The following is a 26,854-nucleotide window of genomic DNA, read 5'->3' as shown; positions in this document are numbered from 1 at the left end:
GCTACTTTGGTGGAATTCCTTGCTAATTAGTAATGGACAGTAAGATCACTAAAAAAAGTTACTATCATTTTAGTTTCTCTATGGCTCTTCCCTATTTTGTTTTTCCCTCATAGTCTGGGATAGTGGGCGTGAATATGAGAGCAGTCCAAGTTAAACGTAAGGCTATATATGGTGTGTAATGCTGTACTTTGTGTTTATCACTTGCTGACTATTTTGTTAGATTGAATGCTGCAGTAAGCAAGAGCACTTTTTTTAAAAGCCTGTGCTGGAAATCATGTTAAATGAAAAAATATTTTTATATCAGATATGATTATATGAAAACACATCCTTCTGAGAAAATGCACCTAGCAGTGGTGGCCTGTGGTGAAAGACTGGAGGAGACTGTTACTATGTTGAGATCAGCCATTATTTTCAGCATCAAACCTCTCCACTTCCATATTTTTGCTGAGGACCAGTTGCACAAGAGTTTCAAAGACATAGTAAGTACCCAATTTAATGAATTTGTAGTACACTCTGAGCAATATGTAGCAATTTCTCTACTTCTTGGGTAGTAGTTGTGGATATTCTGACAGGAATGCAAAGGTCTAAAAATTAGGTAATATGCAAGTCTTTCATAATGTTGGATGGGGATTAATTTTCTTTTTTCCCCTGCAGAAAAATGATGGTTGCTGGTAGCAAAGATTTTCATAGACACAGGCCAAAGCATCCTGATTTGTCATCTTGAATCTGTTAAGTTCTGAATGCTAACTGGTTATCTCCTGTGAGCTTATTTAGACTTGGGTTTACATGAGAAAATAGAGATTTGTCCTTTTTTTTTGTCCCTGTGCTTACCAGCATGCGTCACCCTTAACACTGTCTGTTTGAAACAAAGTGAACCATCAGTATTTGAAAATCATAGATATGGTTATGTCTAATTTTAGTAAATTCCAGTTAATTAATACAGTATTTTGACTGGAGTATACCAGTATCAGAAGCTGATGAGTGTATACCTATAGAGGATTTCACTGTTTTCATGCTTAAAATGTTGTACCATGGCATTAGTATGTTATGCATACTGATGTATATGCACTTGTCGTGCAAACAGTAACAGTGGTAAAGCTTGGGTATATTTATTTTAAACTGAGAAAGAATTCTTTGGTATATCTCCTGTGGAAACTACTTAAGAATGGGGAAAGATAATCTATATTTACTTTTTGTAAATACTGATTTATTTTACTTACCTTGTGTGTGATCTGATACACTGTTTTCTCCAGAGTGGCCTGCAGGTGACACTTTTTGTTCAAGCATTTGAACACAAGTCAGATTCTTGTAGTTGAAGAAGCGTTTCTGTTACGGAAGAGAGGTGTTGCAGCTGTGTTCAGTTATCGCTTTGAATCAGAGATTGATCTCGTTTTTTGTAATAGAATTGAGCTGAAGTAATTTTTGTGATCTCTTCTTTTCACCTAGCTTGATGACTTCCCCTATGAAGGAAAAGTTAATTACACGTTATATCCAATAACATTTCCAACTGAGAGTGCAGCAGAATGGAAGAAATTATTTAAGCCATGTGCTTCACAAAGGCTATTCTTGCCAGTAAGTTACTCTGTAATAGAATTATGGAAGTCTGTTTATGAAGCAAAAAGCTATCTTCATGAATCTAATTTCAGTTTAGTTTCAAATTAAGACCTACTACTCCTTAAAGTTACTTTTATGACATCCTAAAAATGCATCTGAATTTTGTGGCACTTATACATTATTGAATAAAAGTTCTTTTCTCACTTGTTTCGTAATGGCACTGTATCTTCAGTGAGAGGTAGAGGTCATGCCATCCTCTTGGAGTCAAGGATTTCTCAAGCCTCCTCTGCTTTTAGTTGGAAGGTTTTCTGTATGTGTGGATCTGAAAGGTGTTAAGAGAAAATGAAACAAGAAATGGGTTATTGTTGCCAGTGTTTTATGCAGCCTTTTCTCTGCCTAAGACACTTCAGAAATTACAGTTCAGTCTAGGTGAGTTACCAAGGTGGCAGCTGTCTCCCAAACACTGTCTCTTCTGGGGCTCCCTTACAACCTCTTCTTTGTTTGATTAAATGCACAGGAAAGCAATGGAACAGGAGGAAGATAGGAGCTCTTGCTCAGCAATGCTTCGCCTGGCCTGCAGCCTACTCCTCAGGAGCCCTGGGACATAAAATGTAGACTGAGTGCCTTTGCATTACTATTCTGTGTAAAACCTCTGTTTCACCCTACAAAAATTCTCAAAAGTGAGAGAAGGTGGGAATTGTGACAAATGCATCGCCTGCAAACTGTTAGTCTAAAGTAAATGTGTATTAAACATTATTGCGTAATGACAGCAACTTCTGCTTTACGAAGAGAAGCTCAATAAACCTCTACAGTTTGGTTTGAATTTTGTTTCCCTCACAGTTAATCCTGAAAAATGTGGATTCGCTACTGTATGTTGATACTGACATCCTGTTTTTGAGACCTGTTGATGACATTTGGTCTTTTCTGAGTAAGTTCAACTCCACACAAATTGCTGCAATGGCGCCGGAGCATGAAGAGCCTCGTATCGGCTGGTATAATCGCTTTGCTAGACACCCCTATTATGGAGTAACTGGAATAAATTCTGGAGTCATGCTAATGAATATGACACGTATCAGAAGAAAGTATTTCAAGGTATGTGTATTGCCTTCAGTGTGTTCTCTCTGTGTTTGCATCTTTTAATTGCTCAGCCTGGAGGAGACTCAGGGGTGACCTTATTGCTCTCTACAACTACCTGAAGGGAGGTTGTAGACAGGTGGATCTTGGTCTCTTCTCCCAGGCAGCCAGTACCAGAACAAGAGGACACAGTCTCAGGCTGCACCAGGGGAGGTTCAGGTTGGATGTTAGGAAGAAGTTCTATACAGAAAGAGTGATTGCCCATTGGAATGGGCTGCCTGGGGAGGTGGTGGAGTCGCCGTCATTGGAGGTGTTCAGGAGGAGACTTGATGGGGTACATGGTGCCATGGGTTAGCTGTTTGGGTGGGTTGGATTGGTTGATGGGTTGGACGCGATGATCTTGAAGGTCTCTTGCAACCTGGTTTGGTTTATTCTAAATAAATAAAGGTGGTTTATTCTAATTCTAATCCTGTTTCAAATCCAGGTGGGACAGTGTTTTTCAAACTATTTTTCTTGTGATTGGAACAATGCAGCAAAAATACACTGTGTTGTAAAGTAGTAGCTGACTTGGGTTTTTCAAATGGCATTCACTGTTGTGGTGGTGAGGGAAAGTTCCCCCTCCCCCATGAAAGAAACCACAGCTAGCTCAGTCGGAGGAGCAAAGCTATATTTACAAGCAGGATGAAATGCAAGTCTATATATACACAATATATACAGTATCACAGTATTGCAAAGGTTGGAAGAGACCTTGAGGATCATCGAGTCCAACCTGTAACCACAGACCCATGACTAGATCATGGCACCAAGTGCCACGTCCAGTCTCCTCTTGAACACCTCCGGGGACAGAGACTCAACCACCTCCCTGGGCAGCCCGTTCCAATGACTAATGACTCTCTCGGTGAAGAACTTTCTCCTCACCTCGAGTCTAAACCTCCCCTGACGCAACTTGAGACTGTGTCCCCTTGTTCTGGTGCTGGTTGCCTGGGAGAAGAGGCCAACCCCTTCCTGGCTACAGCCACCTTTCAGGTAGTTGTAGAGGGCAACGAGGTCTCCCCTGAGCCTCCTCTTCTCCAGGCTAAACAATCCCAGCTCCCTCAGTCTCTCCTCATAGGGCTTGTGCTCAAGGCGTCTCACCCGCCTTGTTGCCCTTCTTTGGACACGTTCAAGTGTCTCAATGTTCTTAAACTGAGGGGCCCAGAAGTGGACACAGTACTCAAGGTGTGGCCTAACCAATGCAGAGTACAGGGGCTCAATGACTTCCCTGCTCCTGCTGGCCACACTATTCCTAATACAGGCCAGGATGCCATTGGCCTTCTTGGCCACCTGGGCAAACTGCTGGCTCATGTTTAGGCGACTGTCGATCAGCACCCCCAGGTCTCTCTCCATTTGGCAGCTCTCCAGGCACTCTGACCCCAGCCTGTAGCTCTGCATGGGGTTGCCGTGGCCAAAGTGCAGCACTCGGCACTTGGACTTGTTAAATGCCATCCCATTGGACTCCGCCCATCTGTCCAGTTGGTTGAAGTCCCTCTGCAGAGCCCTTCTACCCTCTAACTGACTAACATCTGCCTAGTACCTACAATACACACAGAAATACACAGCAAAGAAAGTAATACAGAACAAAACTCCCTCCTCTTGATAGAGGAGGGTTCCCTCCCTGTCCCCCCTCTCTCCCCTTACCTCCCTTTTTTCCCAAAAAGGGCTATAGAGAGAGAAAAGGTAATAAGGATGAAATTTTGTTAGGCTTCAAAAGCGCATGCAAGGATTAGTTTTCTTATCTCAAGGTCAGCTCCAGCTAGTTGCTCAGAAGCAGACAGGCTAGAAAGGCAGAACAGACTGGAACAGAGACAGACTCAAACTGAACTAAAACTTAAAGTCGCATCTTACCTATCTACCAAGGAAATTCGTTTAGACCTATCTTTGTTTTCCAAATATTCAGCCAGAGTGTTCCAGCCACTGTCCCTTTCTTAAAGACACAGCCTAAAACGGTAAGACCTGGAATTCCTGAATTTCAAGTGTCTACTTCATTGTTTTAATTTTTCTTAGTTCTGAGAGAGCTTGTGAGTTGATAGTCTGTTGATAACAGAGGTCCCAGAAAACAGTTCATGTGTACTGTAAACTAACTTAGTGTAGTAGAGTGGCCAGGAGGTGGTGCTAAAGCATTTGGTAAGTTGTTTTAACTGTACATCTTACAAGTTTTGATCTTTTAAAATTGTAATCAGGGGATTGTTGCTCTAAGAACCTTTTGAAGCTGTAGTTTTTGTAGGGAAATCAGTTCACAATAAGTGTACTCACTAAAGCAGTGTGCACAGCAGCAGAAATGGTCACAGTATCACAGTATAACTTAGGTTGGAAAGGACCTCGAGGATCATCGAGTCCAACCTATCAACACAGACCCCATGACTAGACCATGGCACCAAGTGCCACGTCCAATCTCCTCTTGAGCACCTCCAGGGATGGTGACTCAACCACGTCCCTGGGCAACCCGTTCCAATGACGAACGACTCGCTCAGTGATGAACTTCCTCCTCATCTCGAGTCTAAACCTCCCCTGGTGCAACCTGAGACTGTGTCCCTTTGTTCTGGTGCTGGTTACCTGGGAGGAGACCAACCCCTTCCTGGCTACAACCTCCTTTCAGGTAGTTGTAGAGAGCAATGAGGTCACCCCTGAGCCTGCTCTTCTCTAGGCTAAACAATCCCAGCTCCCTCAGCCTCTCCTCATAGGGCTTGTGTTCAAGGCCTCTCATCAGCCTTGTTGCCCTTCTCTGGACACGTTCAAGTGTTTCGACATCCTTCTTAAACTGAGGGTTCCAGAACTGGACACAGTACTCAAGGTGCGGCCTAACCAAAGCAGGGTACAGGGGCACTGCTTCACCGATGGGACTTTTTTTCTTGTGTACTTGAAACCGAAGTACAAAAGCAGGTTGTGCGAGGGGGAAAACCTATCGCTTAAGAGAAGTTTGCTTAAGGGAGGGGAAAAAATCATGCAGCCAGAAACTAGTGGAAGGTGCACCCGTAGGAAGGGCAATATGAACTTGTCAGTAGATGTGGAGGAGTTTTCACGTGGCGGAACAAGCGGCCGAGTCAATATGAGTGATAAAGCAAGTTCAACTTTATTGGGTTCGCATCAGACTTTTATAACCGTACGATAATGTATGCCTACTTGTCATTGTCTTATTGGCTCTAACCCAAAAGGTCATGCTCACATACCCTCCTACTTGTGGTTTACTTCCTCTTCTACCTGATTCTCAGCACCACCCAAGTGGTTTACCAAGTTCTCAAGGGCAGGCCATCCTTGAGAGCTTGCTGATCGACCTCCAGCTCGGCCAATTCTTATGCTAATAGCCTGATCAGCGTCAAAGCCTGGGTTGTGCAACGCTTCTAGGGGTCCCTGTCCTCTCACTCTAGGCCATTCTCCAACAACTAGACTTTTCCCCCATTTCTAATTTAAAAGCTACTTAGCGAGAATGTTAAGATGAAAGTGAAGTATTTTTAGAATAGAATAGAATAGAATAGAATAGAATAGAATAGAATAGAATAGAATAGAATAGAATAGAATAGAATAGAATAGAATAGAATAGAATAGAATAGAATAGGTTGGAAGAGACCTTCAAGATCATCGCGTCCAACCTATCATCCAACACCACCTAACCAACTCACTCATGCAACCAAGCACCCTGTCAAGTCTCCTCCTGAACACCTCCAGTGATGGCGATTCCACCACCTCCCCAGGCAGCCCATTCCAGTGGGCAATCACTCTCTCTGTGTAAAACTTCCTCCTGACCTCCAGCCTGAACCTCCCCTGGTGCAGCCTGAGACTGTGTCCTCTTGTTTTGGTGCTGTTTTGTTGTGGAAATACAGAGAATTTAAGAATAATGCATGTCTTTGTACCTTCATACTTGTCCAGAAGTCCATGTGTATGCACTGTGGCTTTTCCTCAAATGTTTGAGAGTAGTGATGCAAATCAATGCTCTTTCACTCTCATTTGATAGTAAAAAGCAAGAAGAAAAGAAATAAAACCAATGGTGTGTTCTGTGTAGTTGGTTTTTTTCCTGAAGATTGGAGGGGAAAGTGTTGGGTTTTTTATGTATTTGATTTTACTTGTTTTGCAGGTTTTAACATGGCTGTTCAGAGCATATTTCTTGCTTGAATTTCATCATTCTTCCTTCAGTTGCTCTATCTTTTCCTCTCCTGCTTTCATCATCCTGTTTGTTTATCCTGGAGCCTTAGCCCGATTATCTTGACTAGTAAATACAGATACAGTGTTCTGATGCATGGTGTTTCAGTGTGAATTTTCTGGTTCAGCAGAAGCATTTTGAAATGGCTTCTTTGGGTGCTCTTCATGATTTAAAACCTTAGCTGAGTATCTTTCAGGCCCATGTATAACAAATGCTGAGTATCCAGGTGTTTTGCCTCTGCCTTTGTGTATTTCTGGAAAGTGTAATGTTTGTTACTTGTTCAAGCTTTGAATTGGTAGAGATACTCTCTAGAATATGGTTGGCTTACTAAGACTGTGTTAGATCATCTTGCCTGTGATCACCATACTTATCAGTGGACACTTTTTGTTATTTGCAGGCTCAGAGTTATTTCTGACAGGGGACTTCCTCATGATGTCTAACCCATGCTGCTTAGTCCTTCCACCTATTGGACAGATTGGAGAATTGTCCTACAGTATCACATACTTGCAGTAGTATGCTCAGCCCAGTCAGAAAAGTTTGAGGATGTCTAATCAGAGGTCCTAGGTTACCTAAACTTGAGAATGATAGTGCTGGATCATTCTCCTCTCATATCTTGGCTAGATAGTGCAGCCTGGGTAATTTCCTAAGCAGGAAATTAGTTTCTTTTGTATGATATTGATCATCAAAGTATTGACTTAGAGGGCACTCAACAGGGGAACCACTTAGTTTATGCACCTCTAGTACCTAGAGTGTGGTCCCAGAAGTTTGCGGAGTGTCACAGGGCCCCAACATGTGCAAGCTTTATTACAAAAACTCTGCTGTTTGTGGAGTTGTCTGTATTGTTGTGCAGAGACTTTCATTTCATCTTCAGATTCCTTGAATGTCTGAAAAGGCAGATTGGTCAATATGAAAAACTGCAGCCTCACAGCAGAACTTTGAAAAGGGTTTATTGTAGTTGAGACTGTACATGGTAGGTGTGATAGAGCATAGCTTTCCTTGTAACTGACAGCAAAGGAGCTACTAGTCTGAAGCCTTTAGAAGCGAGGTAAACCAAGTTAGAGGATAGGGACTATCCTAATACCCCTTGCTAGAAGTGCTACAAATGCTTTTGGTCCTTTTAGATACCCTCACATGTTGTGTTTCCTTAACTCTTTCAAACACAGTAGAACTAGAAAATGCTTCATTGCCTTATAGGAAGGTCCACATTTGTTTATATTCTTTCAGGACACTCATTCAAGCACATAAATCTGGGAATTTTTGTACTTTTAAAGAGCTGCCTGTTGACCTTTCTATGTGGCTCTCTACTGGCAAGAGCACTCATTTAAACTGTGAAAGTTTTGGATCAGTTTGGGTTTTGTGGTTTCTTCAGTCCAAAATCACAGGCTGAGCTGCTTGAGGCCTTTTAAACATCTTTCTCTGTTGTTGTGTTGGAGGAGCCTAGAAGATGGGTAAATGAAAAGGAGAACTGGAAAGTTGAGCCAATGGTTATAGTGCTTACCTGAGAGGCAGAAAACCTGTATTTCTGTGTACTGCTCCAGGATTAAGTTGTCTTTTAGACACTTATTAATTCAAGTTTCAATCTTCTCAGAACTGTCAAGGCTATTCATTTCAGACAAGCATCATAGCTATCTGGCTCTCTTTGGTGCCTAATGGAAATTGTCTCTTCTGGTCCTAACTATCTGTCTTGTGTGTTTTGAGACTCTGTATATGTACAGTACATTATATATACAAATATATGCACACATGTATGTATGTGTATGCATATATACAGACACATACACGTGCTGTGTTGGGTTTGGCTGAGATTAAATTGGTTCTCCCCATAGCATCTTCTGTAGTGCTGTGTTTTGCAGTGGCAGCTGGAAGGGCGTTGATAACACAGCAGTTTTGGCTACTGCTTGCACAGCACCAAGGCTGTGCTTTTCCAGCATTCCCCTCCAACAATAGTGGGCTTGGGGGGTGGGCAAAATCTTGGGAGGGGACATGGCCAGGCCAGCTGACCCAAAGTGACCAAAGGGGTATTCCATGTCCTATGACATCAGCTGTCCATGTCACCGACAAAGATGTTGAACAAGACTGGTCCCAGGACTGATCCCTGAGGGACTCTGCTTGTTACTGGCCTCCACTGGGACATGGAGCCATTGACAGCCACTCTTTGGGTGCGGCCATCAAGCCAGTTCTTTATCCATCTGATGGTCCACCCATCAAACCCATGTGTCACCAGTTTGGAGACCAGGATGTGGTGTGGGACAGTGTCAAAGGCTTTGCTTAGGTCCAGGTAAATTACATCAGTTGCTTGGCCCCTCATCTATTAATGTTGTCACCTGTTCATAGAAGGCCACCAGGTTTGTCAGGCAGGATTTGCCCTTGGTGAAGCCATGATATATATAGTTTTCCATATAAGATAATAATAAGTTGATGTATTGGAAATGTCCAGAACTGTTTTCCTTAGATGTGCTCATTTGTTTAAAAGAAAGAAACCATTTATACTTTTGAGATTTGTAACACTGAAAAGCAAATTACTGTGATTCTGTAGGGAATTTCCTTCTTTATAGTTAGAGTTGTGCTGAATATGTGGTGTTTTGCATTGCTTTCTTCAATAGAATGATATGACCTCAGTCCGGTTACAATGGGGAGAAATTCTTATGCCACTGCTGAAGAAGTACAAGTTGAACATAACGTGGGGTGATCAGGATCTGCTGAACATTATGTTTTTTCATAATCCAGGTAAATCCACTTAATTTTAAGTCTAATAGAATAGAATAAACCAGGTTGGAAAAGACCTCCATGTTCACTGAGTCCAACCTTTCACCCAACAGTTTCTAATCAACTAAACCATGGCACCAAGTGCCCCATCCAGTCTCTTCCTAAACATTTCACAGTATCATTAAGGTTGGAAGAGACCTCAAAGATCATTGAGTCCAACCTGTCACCACAGACCTCATGACCAGATCATGGCACCAAGTGCCACGTCCAATCCCCTCTTGAACACGTCCAATGATGGTGACTCCACCACCTCCCTGGGCAGCCCATTCCAATGGCCAATTACTCTTTCTGTGAAGAACTTCTTCCTAGCATCCAGCGTAAACCTCCCCTGGTGCAGCTTGAGACTGTGTCCTCTTGTTCTAGTGCTGGCTGCCTGGGAGAAGAGACGAACCCCCACCTGGCTACAACCTCCCTTCAGGTAGTTGTAGATGGCAATAAGGTCACCCCTGAGCCTCCTCTGAGCCTCGTCTTCTCCAAGCTAAGCAACCCCAGCTCCCTCAGCCTCTCCTCATAGGGCTTGTGCCCCAAACCCCTCACCAACTTTGTTGCCCTTCTCTGGACACCTTCCAGCAACTCAACATCTTTCCTAAACTGCAGGGCCCAGAACTTGACACAGGACTCAAGGTGTGGCGCAACCAGTGCTGAGTACAGGGGCACAACGACTTCCCTGCTCCTGCTGGCCACACTATTCCTGATACAGGCCAGGATGCCATTGGCCTTCTCTGCCGTCTGGGCACACTGCAGGCTCATGTTCATCTAACAACGTTTCTGATATTAAAAAATCCAGGAAAATATTTCTAGCAGACTTTTCAGTGAAAGTATTCCAGGGACTTTTAACTTGCATAATTTCCTGGAAGTGTTTACTGGGAGAAACAGTACTGGAGGATGCTTGTGTTAAGTTTCAAAACAACTGTATAGAAATCTATGAAGCAGGCTAAGAAAAAAAAAAAAGGGAGGGGAAGATCAGTGTATTACCTAAAATGTTTTGGGTTTCTTTTATACTTAATCCAGAGTTGTTATTTTTCTGCAGAAAGCCTTTACATCTTTCCTTGCCAATGGAATTATCGGCCTGACCACTGTATCTATGGAAGCAATTGTAAGGAAGCTGAAGAAGAAGGGATATTTATTCTTCATGGAAATAGAGGTGTTTACCATGATGATAAACAACCAACGTTTAGGGCTGTCTATGAAGCAATAAAAAATGTAAGTGTTTTCAGTACCATAGCTGTGTGAAGCCTTTTTAGGTATTTTCTTTAACAGTGATGCATGCATTTTGTATGTGTTGTGGATGCTTACCTTCTTTGCAACAATTGTTTTGTCTCTTTTAAGTGGTGTTGAGTATTTCACTGATTTTTTTTCACTCACTGCTTGAATACATTCCTTTTGTGAGGAACATCTTTTGACACATGGTACAGAATATGTCTAGGCTGGGATTCTAAAACATTGCCTATAGTTGTCAGTGTCTATTTAAAAGACACTATTTCCTGTTCCTTTAGTAAGTACATGTAGTAAACTTTGCATGAGCATTTGGAGCTCACCAGCTGCTTCATTTTTCTGGAGGTTTTAAAAAGCAGAAAAATCCTTTTCCTCGTAAAGCTGGTTTAGTATTTACTGCAGCATGTTAACATTTAATTGCAGCTAGATTTGGATTGTAGAAAATAATTGCTTTTAATAACTGTGTTTTGACTTTTTGTAGGGATTCAGTCTATTAATACGTTGCTGCTCCTTTAAATTCTAAGCCTGATGACTGCATTTCATTCTGCAAATAAGTCATCTAATAAACTATTTATCACTGCAGCAGTATACTCACTGAAGAGCTGTAAAATTTAGCACTGATGCCCATTTTAATATAGCAGGCTATTGTGTGTGTATAACCTTCAAAAAATCAATAGTATATTTTAATGGTGCTTTATTGCGTGTTGTCATATGGATATAAAAGTGAAGGAAGTACTTTTGGGGGTCTGAGAATACATTGCGGGGAAAGTGAGTGTTTCTCCATAAAAATAAGATTTCTTTGTTTCCTCTGAGCACTGTCAAAAGCAGAAGAAAAAATTTGTTTCTTTTTATTTATGATCCCATTTGCTTTATGAACGTGTCAGAGAAAAGTATGCAAACCACTACAGATTCAGTGGTAATAAGATGAACAAACTAACACTGCTTTGAAATGCTGGTTTAGCTTCTCATTTCTTTATACAAAACTATTGTGCTGTTGAATTAACAACTTCATTTCATGTCCATGTTAAACATTGTATGTGTTTGACCATCACTCAGCTGAATGAAAACTTCAGCAGTGCCACTTGTTCATACTGCTGTTTTCATTACAATTTGATTGTTCCAAGAAATTGTGTTCCTTAAAAAAGCTATATGGCATTCATTCAAGAAAGTTGCTCTTCAGCAGACAAATGACCAGAAATCATTTTGGTCTGCAAACTTTTAATTTTGAATTTCCTTGTGGCCTGTCTACATATTTTAATTTCCTTGTGTTGTGGGTTTCTTAAAAGAAACCTTGCTGGTTAGGCTTACTGAAAGCATTATAGACTATTCTAAACATTTCATTCAAAAGCTGAGTTCTGGGAAATGTTTAATAAACCTATGGGAAGAAAAGACAATATTCAAAGGCAGTTTTATGAAGCTCTTTAATAAGTCTGAGTGACATTCTGCCACGTTGACCATAAATCTTCCTTTCTTAACCTCTGCAGTATTCATTTGGAGATGATCTGGTCCGTTCCCTGTTGCAGCCCCTCGAACTGGAATTACAGAAAACCATGCACACATACTGTGGGAGAGTACACAGAGTGTTCATAAAGCAGCTAACAAAAAGCATAAGAGACTTGTATGCCAGAAGATCAAAGGGAAGGTGATCTTTACTCCAAACTGTTAAATCAAGAGATTGAATTAACATACTGGTCAAAAGGTGCAAAATTTCTAATATGGCTTGAATCAGCTCTTAATGTGCCCAGAGCTTACCTAGAATGCATAAAAATGAAGAAAATATTCATGTAATGAAGAACAGGACCTTTTTTCTGCGAAGGTGACTTTGCTCTTTTGAAGTTTAATCACTGCTAAGGTTTATCTTGTAGTCACCCAGCGAGCTGGGTGTTACTGGCTTCTGTGGTCAGTAGTTTTAGTCTGCATAATCCAGTTCTCTAGTGATCAAATGAACAAGGAAGAAATGAAGATGGCTCTATTTGGGAGTATACCTCATATATTGTCTAAAATTCTGTTAAACTGTGAATGTAGCAATAAATGATTCAGCAGCGTTAACCTCACTTTAAAAGGTGTGAGCCTTTGTGTAAACAAAGTTGTTTACAAGTGCAGAAAAGACTGTTTTTAATGAAATGTGATTTAATCATCGACAATCTGTGCCTTTGTATGTTCATCTCTTACGTGCTGAAGTACTGTTTTGACAATCTTAGATATAAACTGCACACTAAATACAATGAGAAATGAATGACTAGTCTGTGATAGTAGATTTCTCTGTTTTCTTGATACAGAGACTTTTTAATAGGCGGTATTTGTTTCAATGCTGTTAAGCCACTGTGGCCAAAAGGCAGAGCAGAGTTGAGGTTGGTTTTGTTGTGTTTTTAGGAGAAATTCAGATTGAAGTTGTCTATTCTACATTATTTTGTTTTTTTCAATTACATGATTTTGTACCTTTATAGGTGTTATGAGCATTTTGTAAGTAGAAAAATACCCAAACCCCAAACAAGTGGAAATTCCTAAGAATGGTGATAGAATCATAGAATTGTTTTGTTTGGAAAAGACCTCCATGATGATTATAGAGTATTTAGTACATGTAAGCAAAGAGCTGTAATCAGAGTTCTGATGCTTCATCAAACTGTCTATTAGATGGCTTTCTTAGGGTTTATATCCTGCTGCCATATTTTTTGTAATAACATGGCTTTAAAAGAGTTTGGGGGCAGAGTCTCAACTACATCACAGTATCACAGTATAACTAAGGTTGGAAGAGACCTCGAGGATCATCGAGTCCACCCTATCAACACAGACCTCCTGACTAGAAATTACCTGAATGCATTGTTGTCAGTAGGGTGATAGTGATTTACAGCAGATTAAGGATTAGGCTTTCTTTAATTATCTTAGTAAAACAAAAATGAAGTTCTGCTTATGTAATACAAACTCTTTTTCAGAGGAAAATATGAAGAAAAAGGCTGAGTTCTGGTGTTACAGTAAAACATTATTTAAACTTGCATGGTATGAAATGCATTTATAAAGTGTATTTGAACATGGATAATCTGTTTGAACTGAGATGAAGTCTTCATACAGTGAGGTTTTGGATTCCAGAAAAGGTTCCTGTGTGTTGAAGGTGGAGGATCCGCTCACTGACTTGCACCTACATTCCAACCCAGTTTTAGAAGCTTAATTGTTGTAGCTCGCTCTTTGACAAAGGCAGGCTGGCTCTGACTCCCAGATCCATGGGAGCTGGGAAAATACTGCAGGAGTACAAAGGACATACTCTGTTGTAAGCAGAGTCCATATTCTACTCCTTATCTCCCTGCTGGCTCAGGGTATAAATTTCTGGGATGGAAACTAGGAAGGAGCCTGCCTTATATGTAGTTACGATCTCTTTTCCTTGCTATGTAACCTTTTGAAATCTGAAAATCTAGAAATCTGTGTAAAGGTGAATGCTGTTGTTGACTGACTTTACAATATGCAATGCATTATTTTTTTACATAAATACTGGTTTTTATATCTGCTTGTCTTCAGCTTTTTTGTACTGTGCGTTCTTATTCAAAAACTTTTTTTTTCAGCCTCTCTTTGTCCTGGCAGAAAGTTTCAGTTTTGAACTGGCTTTTTAGTAGGTTGGTTGTATGCATGGGAAGATCCTGCTTAAAACCCAGTGAGTCATTATAGAAAAAAGTGGGAATGTGAAGACTAGCAGCAACCTTTCCACTTCAATTTCAATTTTTGTGAGGGATTAAAATAAAAAGGGTTAATATGGAAGCTTTTTATAGGATAAAAGAGTACTTTGTGCTTGTTTCATGAGATGTTTACTTAACATATTACAAGTAGCAGAATATGTTGTCTTGTGCCATAGTTTTTGGTTCATTTTTAGTAATATAAATGTAAACTGCTCACCTCAACTATCTGTTCCCAAGCAATAGTTCCCATGAACACTTGGAAGATCTTTAAAAACCATCAAGTTGCTTAGTAGTTTCCATTAAGTAACTCTCCAGAGTATTTGTCTGGTTTGGAATAGATTTTTAGTTCTCTAATCCCTGTTTCTGAAATTTAGAAAGATGACTTTCCTTTTAAAAAACAATCTGACTTACAAAGAAAGCATTTGGAGATAGCAAGAAGACTTAAAAAAAAATCAAGTAGTGTGATAGAAACCAGTTACACTCCCAAACATTTCAATACCTGCTTGGTAAGGTGTATGCAGGTGTGGAAACCTTCATCTAGCCAATGAATCTTTATTGCTGTCTAGCTTTGGAAGCTTTGCTTTTTCTGCAGATGGACTAAGTAACAACAACAACAAAATAAGACCTGACAACTTACAGAACTTTATAAATCCCATTTTTACTGATTTCTTTATTGAAAAATTACTCAATGCTGACAGAAGTGTAGTTTCATAGCAAAAATTAATGTAGGAAATGTACATTCAGGTTACATTTCATGTTTCATGTACCATTGTTCTGTCCATTTTCAAAGGGATCGCAGTCTCACGGTGAAGTGATCTGTTTGAAGATGTGTTCTCTCATTTGCACAAAATTCTGTCTCTCTTTGTAGGTCGTATAAAAGGCCAGCTGTCCCTTGATGAGGGACATCCTTATGAACAGAATCATAAGATTCTCTCCTTATGTAATAGAATCATAGAATGGTAGGGGTTGGAAGGGACCTCTAGAGATCATCCCGTCCACCCGTCCCCTGCTTACACAGGTATGCCCGCATCAAGTTGCACACAAACACGTCCAGGTGGCTTTTAGAAGTCTTCAGAGAAGGGGACTCCACAACCTCTTTGGGCAGCCCATTCCAGTGCTTTTATCACCCTCAAAGTAAAGTTTCTCCTTGAGTTCAAGAGAAAGCTATGTTCTAGTTTGTACCTGTTGCCCTTTGTCCTCTCACTGGTCACCACTGAAAAGATCCTGACCCTCGTGATCCTCACTGTTCAGATATTTATATGCATTGAGAATATCACCTCTCAGTCATCTCTTTTCCAGCATGAAGAACCCCAGGTCTGGGGCCTGGGGCTGTACCAGCTTTCTGTCTATATTAGATGTAATCCAGCCGAGTTTGCACAGCTTCCATCTGTGTACTTTTTGTACCAGGACGACAGAAGCCAATCTTTCTTTCCTTCTCCAAGATTGTGCCTTCCATCTAGACAGCATGGAAAAGGAAATAACTGCAACGTAGTGGTGGGAGGAGGGAAGGATCAGGGTCTGCTTGGAAGGTTTAAAAGCAGAACATGTAAGAGGCAAAGCCGAAGGTGTAAGAAATGGTCTATATGTGCATTATATTATTTTAACACATCCAAGTGCTGGGTTCTGCACATTGGCCACAACAACCCCAGGCAGAGCTACAGGCTGGGGTCAGAGTGGCTGGAGAGTGGCCAGGTAGAGAGGGACCTGGGGGGTACTGGTCGATGATAGGCTGAACATGAGCCTGCAGTGTGCCCAGGCAGCGAAGAGGGCCAATAGCATCCTGGCCTGCATCAAGAACAGTGTGGCCAGCAGGAGCAGGGAGGTCATTCTTCCCCTGTACACTGCACTGCTTAGGCCACACCTCGAGTACTGTGTCCAGTTCTGGGCCCCTCAGTTTAGGAAGGATGTTGACTTGCTGGAACGAGTCCAGAGAAGGGCAAAGAAGTTGGTGAGGGGTTTGGAACACAAGCCCTATGAGGAGAGGCTGAGGGAGCTGGGGTTGCTTAGCCTGGAGAAGAGGAGACTCAGGTGTGACCTTATTGCTCTCTACAGCTACCTGAAGGGAGGTCGTAGACAGGCGGATGTTGGTCTCTTCTCCCAGGCAGCCTGTACCAGAACAAGAGGACACGGTCTCAGGCTGCGCCAGGGGAGGTTCAGGCTGGATGTCAAGAAGAAGTTCTATACAGAGAGAGTGATTGCCCATTGGAATAGGCTGCCCAGGGAGGTGGTGGAGTCGCCATCATTGGAGGTGTTCAGGAGGAGACTTGATGGGGTGCTTGGTGCCATGGGTTAGTTGTTTAGGTGGGTTGGATTGGTTGATGGGTTGGACACGATGATCTTGAAGGTCTCTTCCAACCTGGTTTATTCTGTTATTGTTCTATTATTATTATAGGGCTTTTTTTATTATTAAGTGCTGCTGCTTGTTTACCCACAGTTACGGATGTGCTGAGGGGCAAAATCAGGCTCTTACATTTTAGCTTATCTGTAGAAAAACGCTAGACATTTGGGTTTTCCTGCTTGGTTTATAAAATTGTCTCTAAACACACAGCATTGCCATTTCTTACAAGTTTTAAGTTCTTTTTGTAGTTGAAAAATCTTATAATTGGAAATGAGAAAATCAAGCAGGTTTAACAAAATCCATTCATTGACCTTGTCAACTGGTTTAAGTGGAACACTCCTGCATAATTGAAATGAGTGTGTAGCCTGTTTGTGTCTCCATTTATGCATTTTAAAAATAAATGATCCATTTTGAATATCTACTACTTTTACACTCTTTATCTGTTGTTTCTACTGTGATTATTGGAGTTGTCATAGCTTCCCTGCCCACTTCACTGCTTTGTGAATAGTTGGGATTTGGAACTTTGTCTATTAAAGTAAGTTGCAGAGAACTATCATGTGAGGGTGTGGCATTTTCTTTATTAGCAGGAAGTAGATTCTTTTGTAGCATTGACATTAGAAGTGTGAAGTAACAGGGAGGTTCTTTTCACCATGGGTCTTGGAAGAGATCTCAGATGTGTCATTTGTGGCTGTTGCTGTGAGACAGCAATTCTGTGCGCAGAAACACTCAGGAGTCACATCATAATTTGTTCATAAGGAACCTTAAGTATCTTTCTGTCATGTTTCAAATATATTCTGGTACTTTTTTTTTTTTTTGGGGGGGGGGGGAGGGGAGCACTTAGTTGTGTCCAGATGAATTTGTAGAATAAAATTAACCAGGTTGGAAAAGACCTTTGTGATCATCGAGTCCAACCTATCATCCAATACTATATGACGAGCATTGCAGTATGAGAAGCAACAATGATACTGTAAACACTTTCTGATGTACCTGTGTTTAGCATGTTCTTTCAAGCACTACATCTGAAAACTAATTTTACATACCTAACAAACATGAGGAAAATCTTCATAGTCAAGGCAATTAAATATTGGAGCAGGTTGTGTGGAGAGGCTGGGCGGGACACTTATCTTCGTGGGCATTTCAGCTTGACTGGACAAGGCCCTCAGTGATGGAGTCACCATCACTGGAGGTGTTTAGGAAGAGACTTGATGGGGTGCTTGGTGCCGTGGTTTAGTTGATTAGATGGTGTTGGATGATAGGTTGGACTCGATGATCTCAAAGGTCTCTTCCAACCTATTCTATTCTATGCTATGCTATGCTATGCTATGCTATTCTACCACGGCACCAAGCGACCCATCCAATCTCTTCCTAAGCACCTCCAGTGATGGTGACTCCACCACCTCCCTGGGCAGCCCATTCCAATGGCCAGTCACTCTTTTCTGTGAAGAACTTCTTCCTAACATCCAGCCTAAACCAGCCCTTGGTGCAGCTTGAGACTCTGTATGTATTTGAGAAAAATAATTTAAATTCTTACACAGTTTTGTGCAAATCACAGACAAGTTATTTGCTCAAGTTGTCCAAGTGGGCAGAGAACGAACCCAGCAAATCAAATATGCAAAAATGCAAACACCTAGTTGTGGTGGGTTAACACCTTTTTCTGAAAACAAAAGAACAAAGCAGGGTGGAGGGCTTGCGGGTACTTTACCCTCCCTGCAGGGCGTTTCCCCTGGGAAAGCTGAGTCTGTTCCACTCCCCCCTCCCTGCCCAGCTAGGGTATAAAAAGCAGGACATCATAGCTGTTGGATCTCCCTTTTGGCTCCTGCCTCTGCTGGATGAGAGCTACTGCAGCTGCCCTCCTGCTCCTCAGCCACGTGGCCTGGCCAGACCTGATCCTTTTCCCTGCTGCCTCCGCAGCTCCTCAGAGAAAGACTGGTTTTGTATTATTCTTTTCTGTCCCCCTCCCATCCATTCTTGTTCCTTGCCCTTGTGAACCTTTTTTTTTTTTTTTTCCTGTTATTGTCATATATATAATTTGAAGAAAAAAATCATTCCCCTCTCTACTTCCAAGCTGACTCCAGATTGTTGTTTAGTGGATTTGCTCCTTACCCTTTTTTTTCCTTCTCCCTGTTTGGAGGGAGGAGGGCGGGGGAGTGGGGAAGAGATTCTCAGCCTTTTCCCCATTTGAGCTTTTAACTCTCAGTTAAGGCTCAAACCACTACACTAGTGTAAGCATTTTAGGTTCCCTTAGGAAAAAACAAAAATGTTGTTTGATCCAAGTTTAACTCCAAAGAGAAGCACAACTTGTTTTCTGTATTTTAACTGCCACATGTGAAGTGCTGCAGGATGATTTTCTATAGACATGCAGATGGCCTCACCATTGCTTTGTAGTCCTAGTAGGCTACTAGAAAGTATTATTTCAGTTTTAAAGAAGATGATGTTTGCAGAGGTAGCAATGAATTTTCCACTTCTGGAAGTGAGGAGGAAAACTCATTTTAAAACAGTTCTCAATCTCTCTCTTGTAACCACTTATTTGATCTGTATGAGAACAGCTTGTCCTCCGACATTGTCATAAAATTTAAGATTTGTGGTCCTCCAATGCATTTTAAAAGCCTTTGTGGACCTATTAATTTTTTAAGTTTCTTGAAGGAATATTAAGTAATTGGAAATTCTCGCATGAAGAAGTTCAGTTGTGTCTCTTCAGTTTTGTTGTTCCTTTATGCACAGCTGCATCCAATTCTTTAGAGAGTCCTCATTTAAATTTATGAATGTGCACCTTCCTGTATATTTACTAGCAAATTTCTACCAGGCTTCTTTCTTCTCTCCCCCTTTTCCCTGCACTGCGCTGCCTTTATAAGGTAATCACTCAGCTCTTCTTTCATTTGAATGCTTATAAGGATTGTGGGAGATATTGCAGCTGTCTTTGCAGAGACCTGTAATTAAAAGAGGACCAGTAGCCCTGCTGTGTTTGGATTTCTTTTTTTTCCCTCTTCAGATTGCTATTTGAGGATGTTTTGGTAAAAGGAATTTTCGAGCATTTAGTAAAGTAATTTTGTTTCTGGGCTGCTGAAGTGGTGCCTTCTTCCTTCAATCAGTTAATATTATCCCTGTCCACTCTTATGATAGATGCTTGGCTACTGTCTTCTTTCTTGATCTATATGATTGAAAGATCCTTTAATCAAAGCAGCAACTGTCACTTCTAGATCTGGATTTTAAATGCTCATCCCATATCTGAATGCCACTTGAGTTGCACAAACCAGGGACCTACCATTTTCTCTTTTAGATGTCCATCTTTGACTTAATTTTCCTATTTCAATTTCCAACTGTCCTCACAGGGATAAAATACATTAATAATAATAATAACAACAACAACAACAACAATAATAACAATAATATTAAAAACAACCAGGTTGGAAGAGACCTTCAAGATCATCGCGTCCAACCCATCAACCAATCCAACCCACCTAAACAACTAACCCATGGCACCAAGCGCCCCATCAAGTCTCCTCCTGAACACCTCCAATGATGGAGACTCCACCACCTCCTCGGGCAGCCCATTCCAATGGGCAATCACTCTCTCTGTATAGAACTTCTTCCTAACATCCAACCTGAACCTCCCCTGGCGCAGCCTGAGACTGTGTCCTCTTGTTCTGGTACTGGCTGCCTGGGAGAAGAGACCAACCTCTGCCTGTCTACAACTTCCCTTCAGGTAGTTGTAGAGAGCAATAAGGTCACCCCTGAGTCTCCTCTTCTCCAGGCTAAGCAACCCCAGCTCCCTCAGTCTCTCCTCGCAGGGCTTGTGTTCCAATGAGGAATGCAGATGTTTTCACAACAGCTCAGAGAACTACCAAATTGTGAAAAATAATTAACAATTTTAGAATAGTATTCTATCCTCATTTCTGCTAATTCTATCCTAATTTCTAGCCTAATTTCTGATTTGGTAGATGTAATGCTTAGCATCCTTGGTTCAGTCAAATGCATATGCTGTCAGGGGTCATGGGCCTTACCCATAGAACTGAAGCTGGGATAGTTCCATGCACTGTTTATCCAAATAGCTCTGCAAGAGCAGGAGTGCTCAAGGTTTGTGTTTCAGATTTCTGTAAGGTCACGAAGTGCACATGTGGAACTTAACTTGCAGTTTCCTCACTTCTTGGAGAAGTGCTGTTAGATTGCGCTGTCGTTAATTTCCTCACTTATTTCTAGCATTGAACACTGATACCTAAAAGTGCTTTTCATGTATTCCTAAAGGGCCTTTCTTATTTTATCTAGTTTGCATTAAGCTATGAAACCAACTGAGATGAACAATTTATTAGTGTAATGTATTTTCTACTACATTCTAGGGGGTCACTTCCTCTCCTATTCTTCCTTTAGGCCATTTTAATATCATATCTTCATTCTTAGATTTATAATCTGGGTACCACAAGTTAATTTTTTCTTGTATGTCTGTGTCTTAAGAATCTGAATGTTCTGCCAGTCGTTTGTTTACACATCTTACTGGAGCAAATCAGTCTGTAATATTCATATGAATTGAATACAAAAGCAGAAGTTACCTGAAAACCCAAATCTTTATTGTTGAATTAATGAGGATTTAGGGCACACAGCTTTTTTAGGCTTCCAAGAAAATGAAAGTTGTATAATCAGTTTTAACTCCTGATTTAAGACTAGGAAATTAAATTTAATTAAAGCTGATGTTTTAGCTTTGGAATGCTAACTTCCTGTATTGTCACTGGGCAGCTGGTACAAATGCTTGCCATAGTGAAACTTAGGAATGATGATGTCAGGTACTTTCTGACAAGTCACCAGTACTCCTATTTTTGAATTTTAAAGTGTTCTGGCTTGCTTTACATTTTTATGCCATGGTTAGTGTTATCCAAAGTGAATCTGGGTTACAGAGCCAAACCCAAGAAATGAAACCATTTTTGCTACCCAGGTTTGTTTTTTATATATATATATATAAAATAGATATATTTTTTTATAAAATAAAATATATAAAAATATATAAATATTAAATATTTATATAGTTAAATAAATATTAAATAAATATATAAATATATAAATATATAATAAAAAAATATATATGTATATATATATATGTTGTTGGGTATGGGCGATGGAGATTGGAATCAATACGGCTGACTAATATGATCAAGTATTGTTCCTTTATTGTTCCAGTGTTGCAGGCCTATGGTGCAGGCCTGTAGTGCAAGTATAGCACAGTAAACTAAAGTGTAGAAGAAGAAGAGACAGGAAAGGCAGAAGTGCATATCAAGGGAACTTCTACAACTTATATAAACTCAGAGTGCCTTGTTGGCATGGCTTCATTGGTTCCCTATGATGACCACACATTGCACTGTTATAGATTATTGGTCCAGCTACTAACGGCACGCAAGGTTTGTTGATGCAGGTGCATGTCCTGTTGTCCCAAGATAACTGTCCATGTTTATAGCTACCAGGGCCTTGTTTTAGTTACATGCTGCAGGCACAGCACTGTTTTGCTACACTGCTAGCTGGCTCTGCACTTATGCTGAGCATGACCTACCACCATGTCAGGCTCTAGTCCTGCACTGCCAGATTGCTCACACTGCTCATTGCTGGCATTGCCACAGTTGGGTTTGGGTTTTTTTTCACTAGTCTAGTCGATAAACTTGATGTATTGGGAGTTCACTGTCTGTCATAGGCACTCACCTTCCCTGCTTGCAGTTCCTGGCTTGCCTGCTTTCTTCACCATCCCTCCAGTCTCCTTGCTGCCTGTCTCTTGCAGGGTTTAGTGTCACTCACAGAATGTTAGGTCCTGGAAGGGACCTTGAAAGATCATCTAGTCCAACCTCTTTGCCAGAGCAGGATCACCTAGAGTAGATCATACAGGAGCGCATTGCCTAATTGATCCAGATTCCTAATTGATCCCTAACCCAGTCCCTATCAACCAAGGCAAACTCCTTTCTCCTGACTTACTCTGGGGCCTCAGGGGTCTGGGGCTCCTGAGGAGAGTCTCCAGCAATATAGAGAGACACAAAGAAGGCTTTCAGTAGCTCTGTCTTCTTTTTATCCTCTGTCACCAAGGTATGCACCTCATTCAGCAGTGAGCCTACATCGTCTCTAGTGCTACTTTTGTCTGCAATGTATTTAAAGCTCTTTCTCTTGTCCCTGACCTCTCTCAACATTAAATTTCAGGGAGGCCTTAGCTTTCCTAGTTACCTCCCTACATCTTCTGACAACAGTCTTACATTCCTCCCAAGTGGCCAGCCCCTACTTCCATGAGCTGTAGACCCTCTTCTTCCACTTGAGTTTTCCCAGCAGTTCCCTGTTTAGCCATGTCACCTGGCTCCCTTTCATGATTTCCTATACTTCAGGATGCTCTGATCTTGAGCTCGGAAGAATTGCTCTTCTCACAATAGTCTTTCTGGATCTTGGTGGCTGGAACACTCATTAGCCAATATTGCTTCTGCCACCAGGTACATGCTTTCAGAACTGAGCTTTTACTGTCATCTGCAAACTGTGTAATTTTGAGCCTCTAAGAGGGTTGCCTGGAGTGGGTGTGCTGCCTTCTCCACAGTGCTCGTGGATGAGCATATCTATGCATGTAAGCTGCTCTGGACCTCAAGTAGGTTGTAAGCACTGTTATGTGTTTCTTGGCTGTAGCTTGCAGAACTAATTTAGTTTTCCTTCCAGCTTAGTGTAGACTATTATGAAATTTTAATATTTTTTTTCTGTGTAGATAAAGGCTTTTTTACTAGAGGCATGCTTTCAGTCAGAAAGCTTAGCTGATGAAGTAAACAGAGATGCTCTGAAACACTCTGCCTGCCTGAAGCAGACACACTCAATGGGGCTTTGGAGAATAGCATGAACAAACAAGAGCCATGGCACCTGTTTTGCAGTGAAGGGCTTGCCCTGGTGCTGCCCTGTTGTTGTAGGTGCTGGAAAAATCACAGAATGCTTTGGATTGGAAGAAACCTCTAAGGGCCATCTAGTCCTACCCCCTTGCAGTGAGCAGAGGCATCTCTAACTAGACAAGGGTAAGAGCCCCAGTACTGTGCCTGACTGAAATCACTAACTCACAGCTTTGAAATACTGTATTTCCTCTGTGTTTATATAGTAATATGCAGTCTATAACAAGAACAGTAACTGCAGACCTTACTAACTCCTCTAGAAAACCTCAAAAATCCTCCTCTATTTGATTTTACTCCTGAAAGTTCCAGAAGCTCCTTGAACTCCACGAGGGATTTCACTGTTGCTATTGATTTAATACAAATGTGCTCAGATGCCATAGCAGTGGATGGCAGCATAAAGCACCAATACATCTATTAGTAGAATTCAGCCTTGGGGTGTGTTAGTTCATCTAGTTTCATCTGTCATATATCACAAGCTCTTAGATTTCTCTCTGTTACCTCTGTGCTGGGCTCAATAGTTTGGCTAAAGCATAACTTGTGTCCTCCTAAATTACACCTTTCAGATAAACATCCAGTCCTAGTTTGAAGGCATGAGGAGGGAAAATACTTTGTTTTGCCAGTTTGTTGCTATTGTTCATCATTCTCATGATGATGACTGTGTCCCTCATGTCTTATTTGAATTTTTCTGGCATGAGCCTCCAGCCATTGATTATTTTTAATGCCTCTCTCCACCAGACAAAGTGTCCTTAGTAACCTGCAGCTTCTCCTGTTGGAGGTATTTGGATATTGTAATAATAGAATCAGTAAGGTTGGAAAAGACCTCAAAGATCATCAACCTGCCACCACAGACCTCATGACTACTAAACCATGGCTTCAGGTGCCACGTCCAATCCCCTCTTGAACACCTCCAGGGATGGTGATTCCACTACCTCCCTAGGCAGCACATTCCAATGGCTAACAACTCTCTCTGTGAAGAACTTTCTCCTCACCTCGAGCCTAAACCTCCCCTGGCACAGCTTGAGACTGTGTCCTCTTGTTCTGGTGCTGGTTGCCTGGGAGAAGAGACCAACCCTCTCCTGGCTACAACCACCCTTCAGGTAGTTGTAGAGGGCAATAAGGTCACCCCTGAGTCTCCTCTTCTGCAGGCTAAACAATCCCAGCTCCCTCAGCCTCTCCTCGTAGGGCTTGTGCTTGAGGCCTCTCACCAGCCTTGCTGCCCTTCTCTGGACACATTCAAGAGTCTCAATGTTCTTAAACTGGGGGGCCCAGAAGTGGACACAGTACTCAAGGTGTGGCCTAACCAGTGCTGAGTACAGGGGTGCAATGACTTCCCTGCTCCTGCTGGCCACACCATTCCTGATACAGGCCAGGATGCCATTGGCCTTCTTGGCTACCTGGGCACACTGCTGGCTCATATTCAGCCAGCGATCAATCAGTATCTCCAGGTCCCTTTCTGTTTGGCAGCTCTCCAGCCACTCCGGCCCCAGCCTGTAGCTCTGCATGGGGTTTTTTTGGCCAAAGTGCAGCACTCAGCACTTGGACTTATTGAATGTCATCATGTTGGACTCTGCCCATCTGTCCAGCTGGTCAAGATCCCTCTGGAGAACCCATCCACCCTCTAACCAGTCCATGTCTGCTCCCAACTTGGTGTCATCTGCAAATTTACTGATGACTGACTCAATCCCCTCTTCCAGATCATCAAGATATTAAACAGGATAGGGCCCAGCACTGATCCTTGGGGCACACCACTAGTGACTGGCTGCCAGCTGGATGTGGCACCATTCACCACCACTCCCTGGGCTCATCCCTCCAGCCCAGTTCCTAACCCAGCACAGAGTGCTCCTGTCCATGCCACGAGCTGACAGCTTGGCCAGGAGTTTGCTGTGGGGAACGGTGTCAAAAGCCTTGCTGAAGTCCAGGTAGACTATATCAACAGCCTTCCCCACATCAAGTCACTCAGTTTCCTTATGGGTAAGCAAACAAAACTGAGCTCATGAACTCTGTCACTAAACCCCATGCCGTTTAAGTTTTCTTAGAATTATGGAATGATTTGAATTGGAAAGGGTCTTAAATCTCATCTAGTTTCAATCTCCCTGCCATGGGCAGGAACACCTTCCACTAGAGTGGGTCACTCAAAGCACCATCCAACTTGGTCTTGAATAGTTCCAGGGAAGGGATATCTACCATTATCTCTGGGTAACCTCTTCCAGTGCCTCACCCCCCTCACAGTGAAGAACTTCTTTATTGTATCTACCTTCATCCTGTTTAAAACCATTACCCTTCATACTGTCACTGCACTCCCTTATAAGGAGCCCCTCTCCCTGTGGACACCCTGCAGTTACTCTCTGAATCTTTTCATCCCAGGTTTAATGAAACTCAAACTGCTCCAGAGGATAAAGCTTTACTTTCCAATGTTTGACCTCCTGTGTTCACACACAAAATAGGAAGCAGGCTAACCAACTTGGTATAGGAGATTCCACCCAGGAGAATCAACAGATTTGAAGTCTGCTATAATCAGCATGCAGGAGGAAGGGAGGTGTGAGGGGGATGTGTATGTGAAGAAGTTTTGCTTTTCAATTCTGCTCATATGGTAAGCAAAAATGCCATAATATCATCTTAGAGCTAATGTCTTGGAGATGTTTTGGGCATCTTGTCCAAAAGAGGAGATACCTTAATTTTCTGTTTCCTTTGGCATCATGCTGCAAGGTTCAGAAAGGCTATGGTATTAAACAAATAATGTCCCCTATTGTCCTTGGGTTTTTTGCACAAAAAATTGTCTGTACATGTGTGGGGATGATCAATACAAAGACACAATGAAGCGCAACACTCCCTCCTGCAGCTTCTGATGTTTTAATATCCTGATTGAACAGAGACGTGACACTGAAAAAGTAACTTCTGAGACAAATGACTGATGTTGGCAAATGCTGCACCCACTTCTTATGGATGTAAAATAGCTGGTAATGTGAGTAAGAGGAAAGACATCGTAGAGCCTAAGCAGCAGAGACAGAATGCAGGTTACAAACAGTAACAAGAAAAGGAGCTCTTAATAGTCTAAAAAATTGCTGGAGAGTTGAGGTTGGAAGGCACCTCTGGAGCTCATCTGGTCCCATCCCCTTGTCAGACAGGGCTGTCTAGAGGTGGTTGCCCTGGACCATGTCTAGATGGCTTTTGAATATTCCCAAGGATG

General features: G+C 41.8%; 1 protein-coding gene across 2 annotated transcripts in view; it reads left to right on the top strand.

The window, feature by feature from the left end:
* GXYLT1 (glucoside xylosyltransferase 1) overlaps positions 1-17,381 on the top strand; it is a 40,627-nt gene extending 23,246 nt beyond the window's left edge. For both annotated transcript variants that reach the window (XM_068170223.1, XM_068170231.1), the window contains 6 exons: positions 305-479; positions 1,447-1,572; positions 2,395-2,646; positions 9,406-9,529; positions 10,599-10,771; positions 12,268-17,381. In XM_068170223.1, coding sequence (XP_068026324.1) covers positions 305-479; positions 1,447-1,572; positions 2,395-2,646; positions 9,406-9,529; positions 10,599-10,771; positions 12,268-12,429 — 1,012 coding nt within the window. In that variant the 3' untranslated portion in view covers positions 12,430-17,381. The remainder of the gene's footprint in view (positions 1-304; positions 480-1,446; positions 1,573-2,394; positions 2,647-9,405; positions 9,530-10,598; positions 10,772-12,267) is intronic.
* Positions 17,382-26,854: the final 9,473 nt, after the last annotated feature.

This window comes from Melanerpes formicivorus, unplaced genomic scaffold (genome assembly GCF_026170545.1).
Source record: "Melanerpes formicivorus ecotype bairdi unplaced genomic scaffold, bMelFor1.0.p_v2 SCAF_3, whole genome shotgun sequence".
NCBI classification, from domain to species: Eukaryota; Metazoa; Chordata; class Aves; order Piciformes; family Picidae; genus Melanerpes; species Melanerpes formicivorus.
Note: the sequence above shows the minus strand (reverse complement) of the source record. Positions and strands in the feature narration are given on the sequence as shown.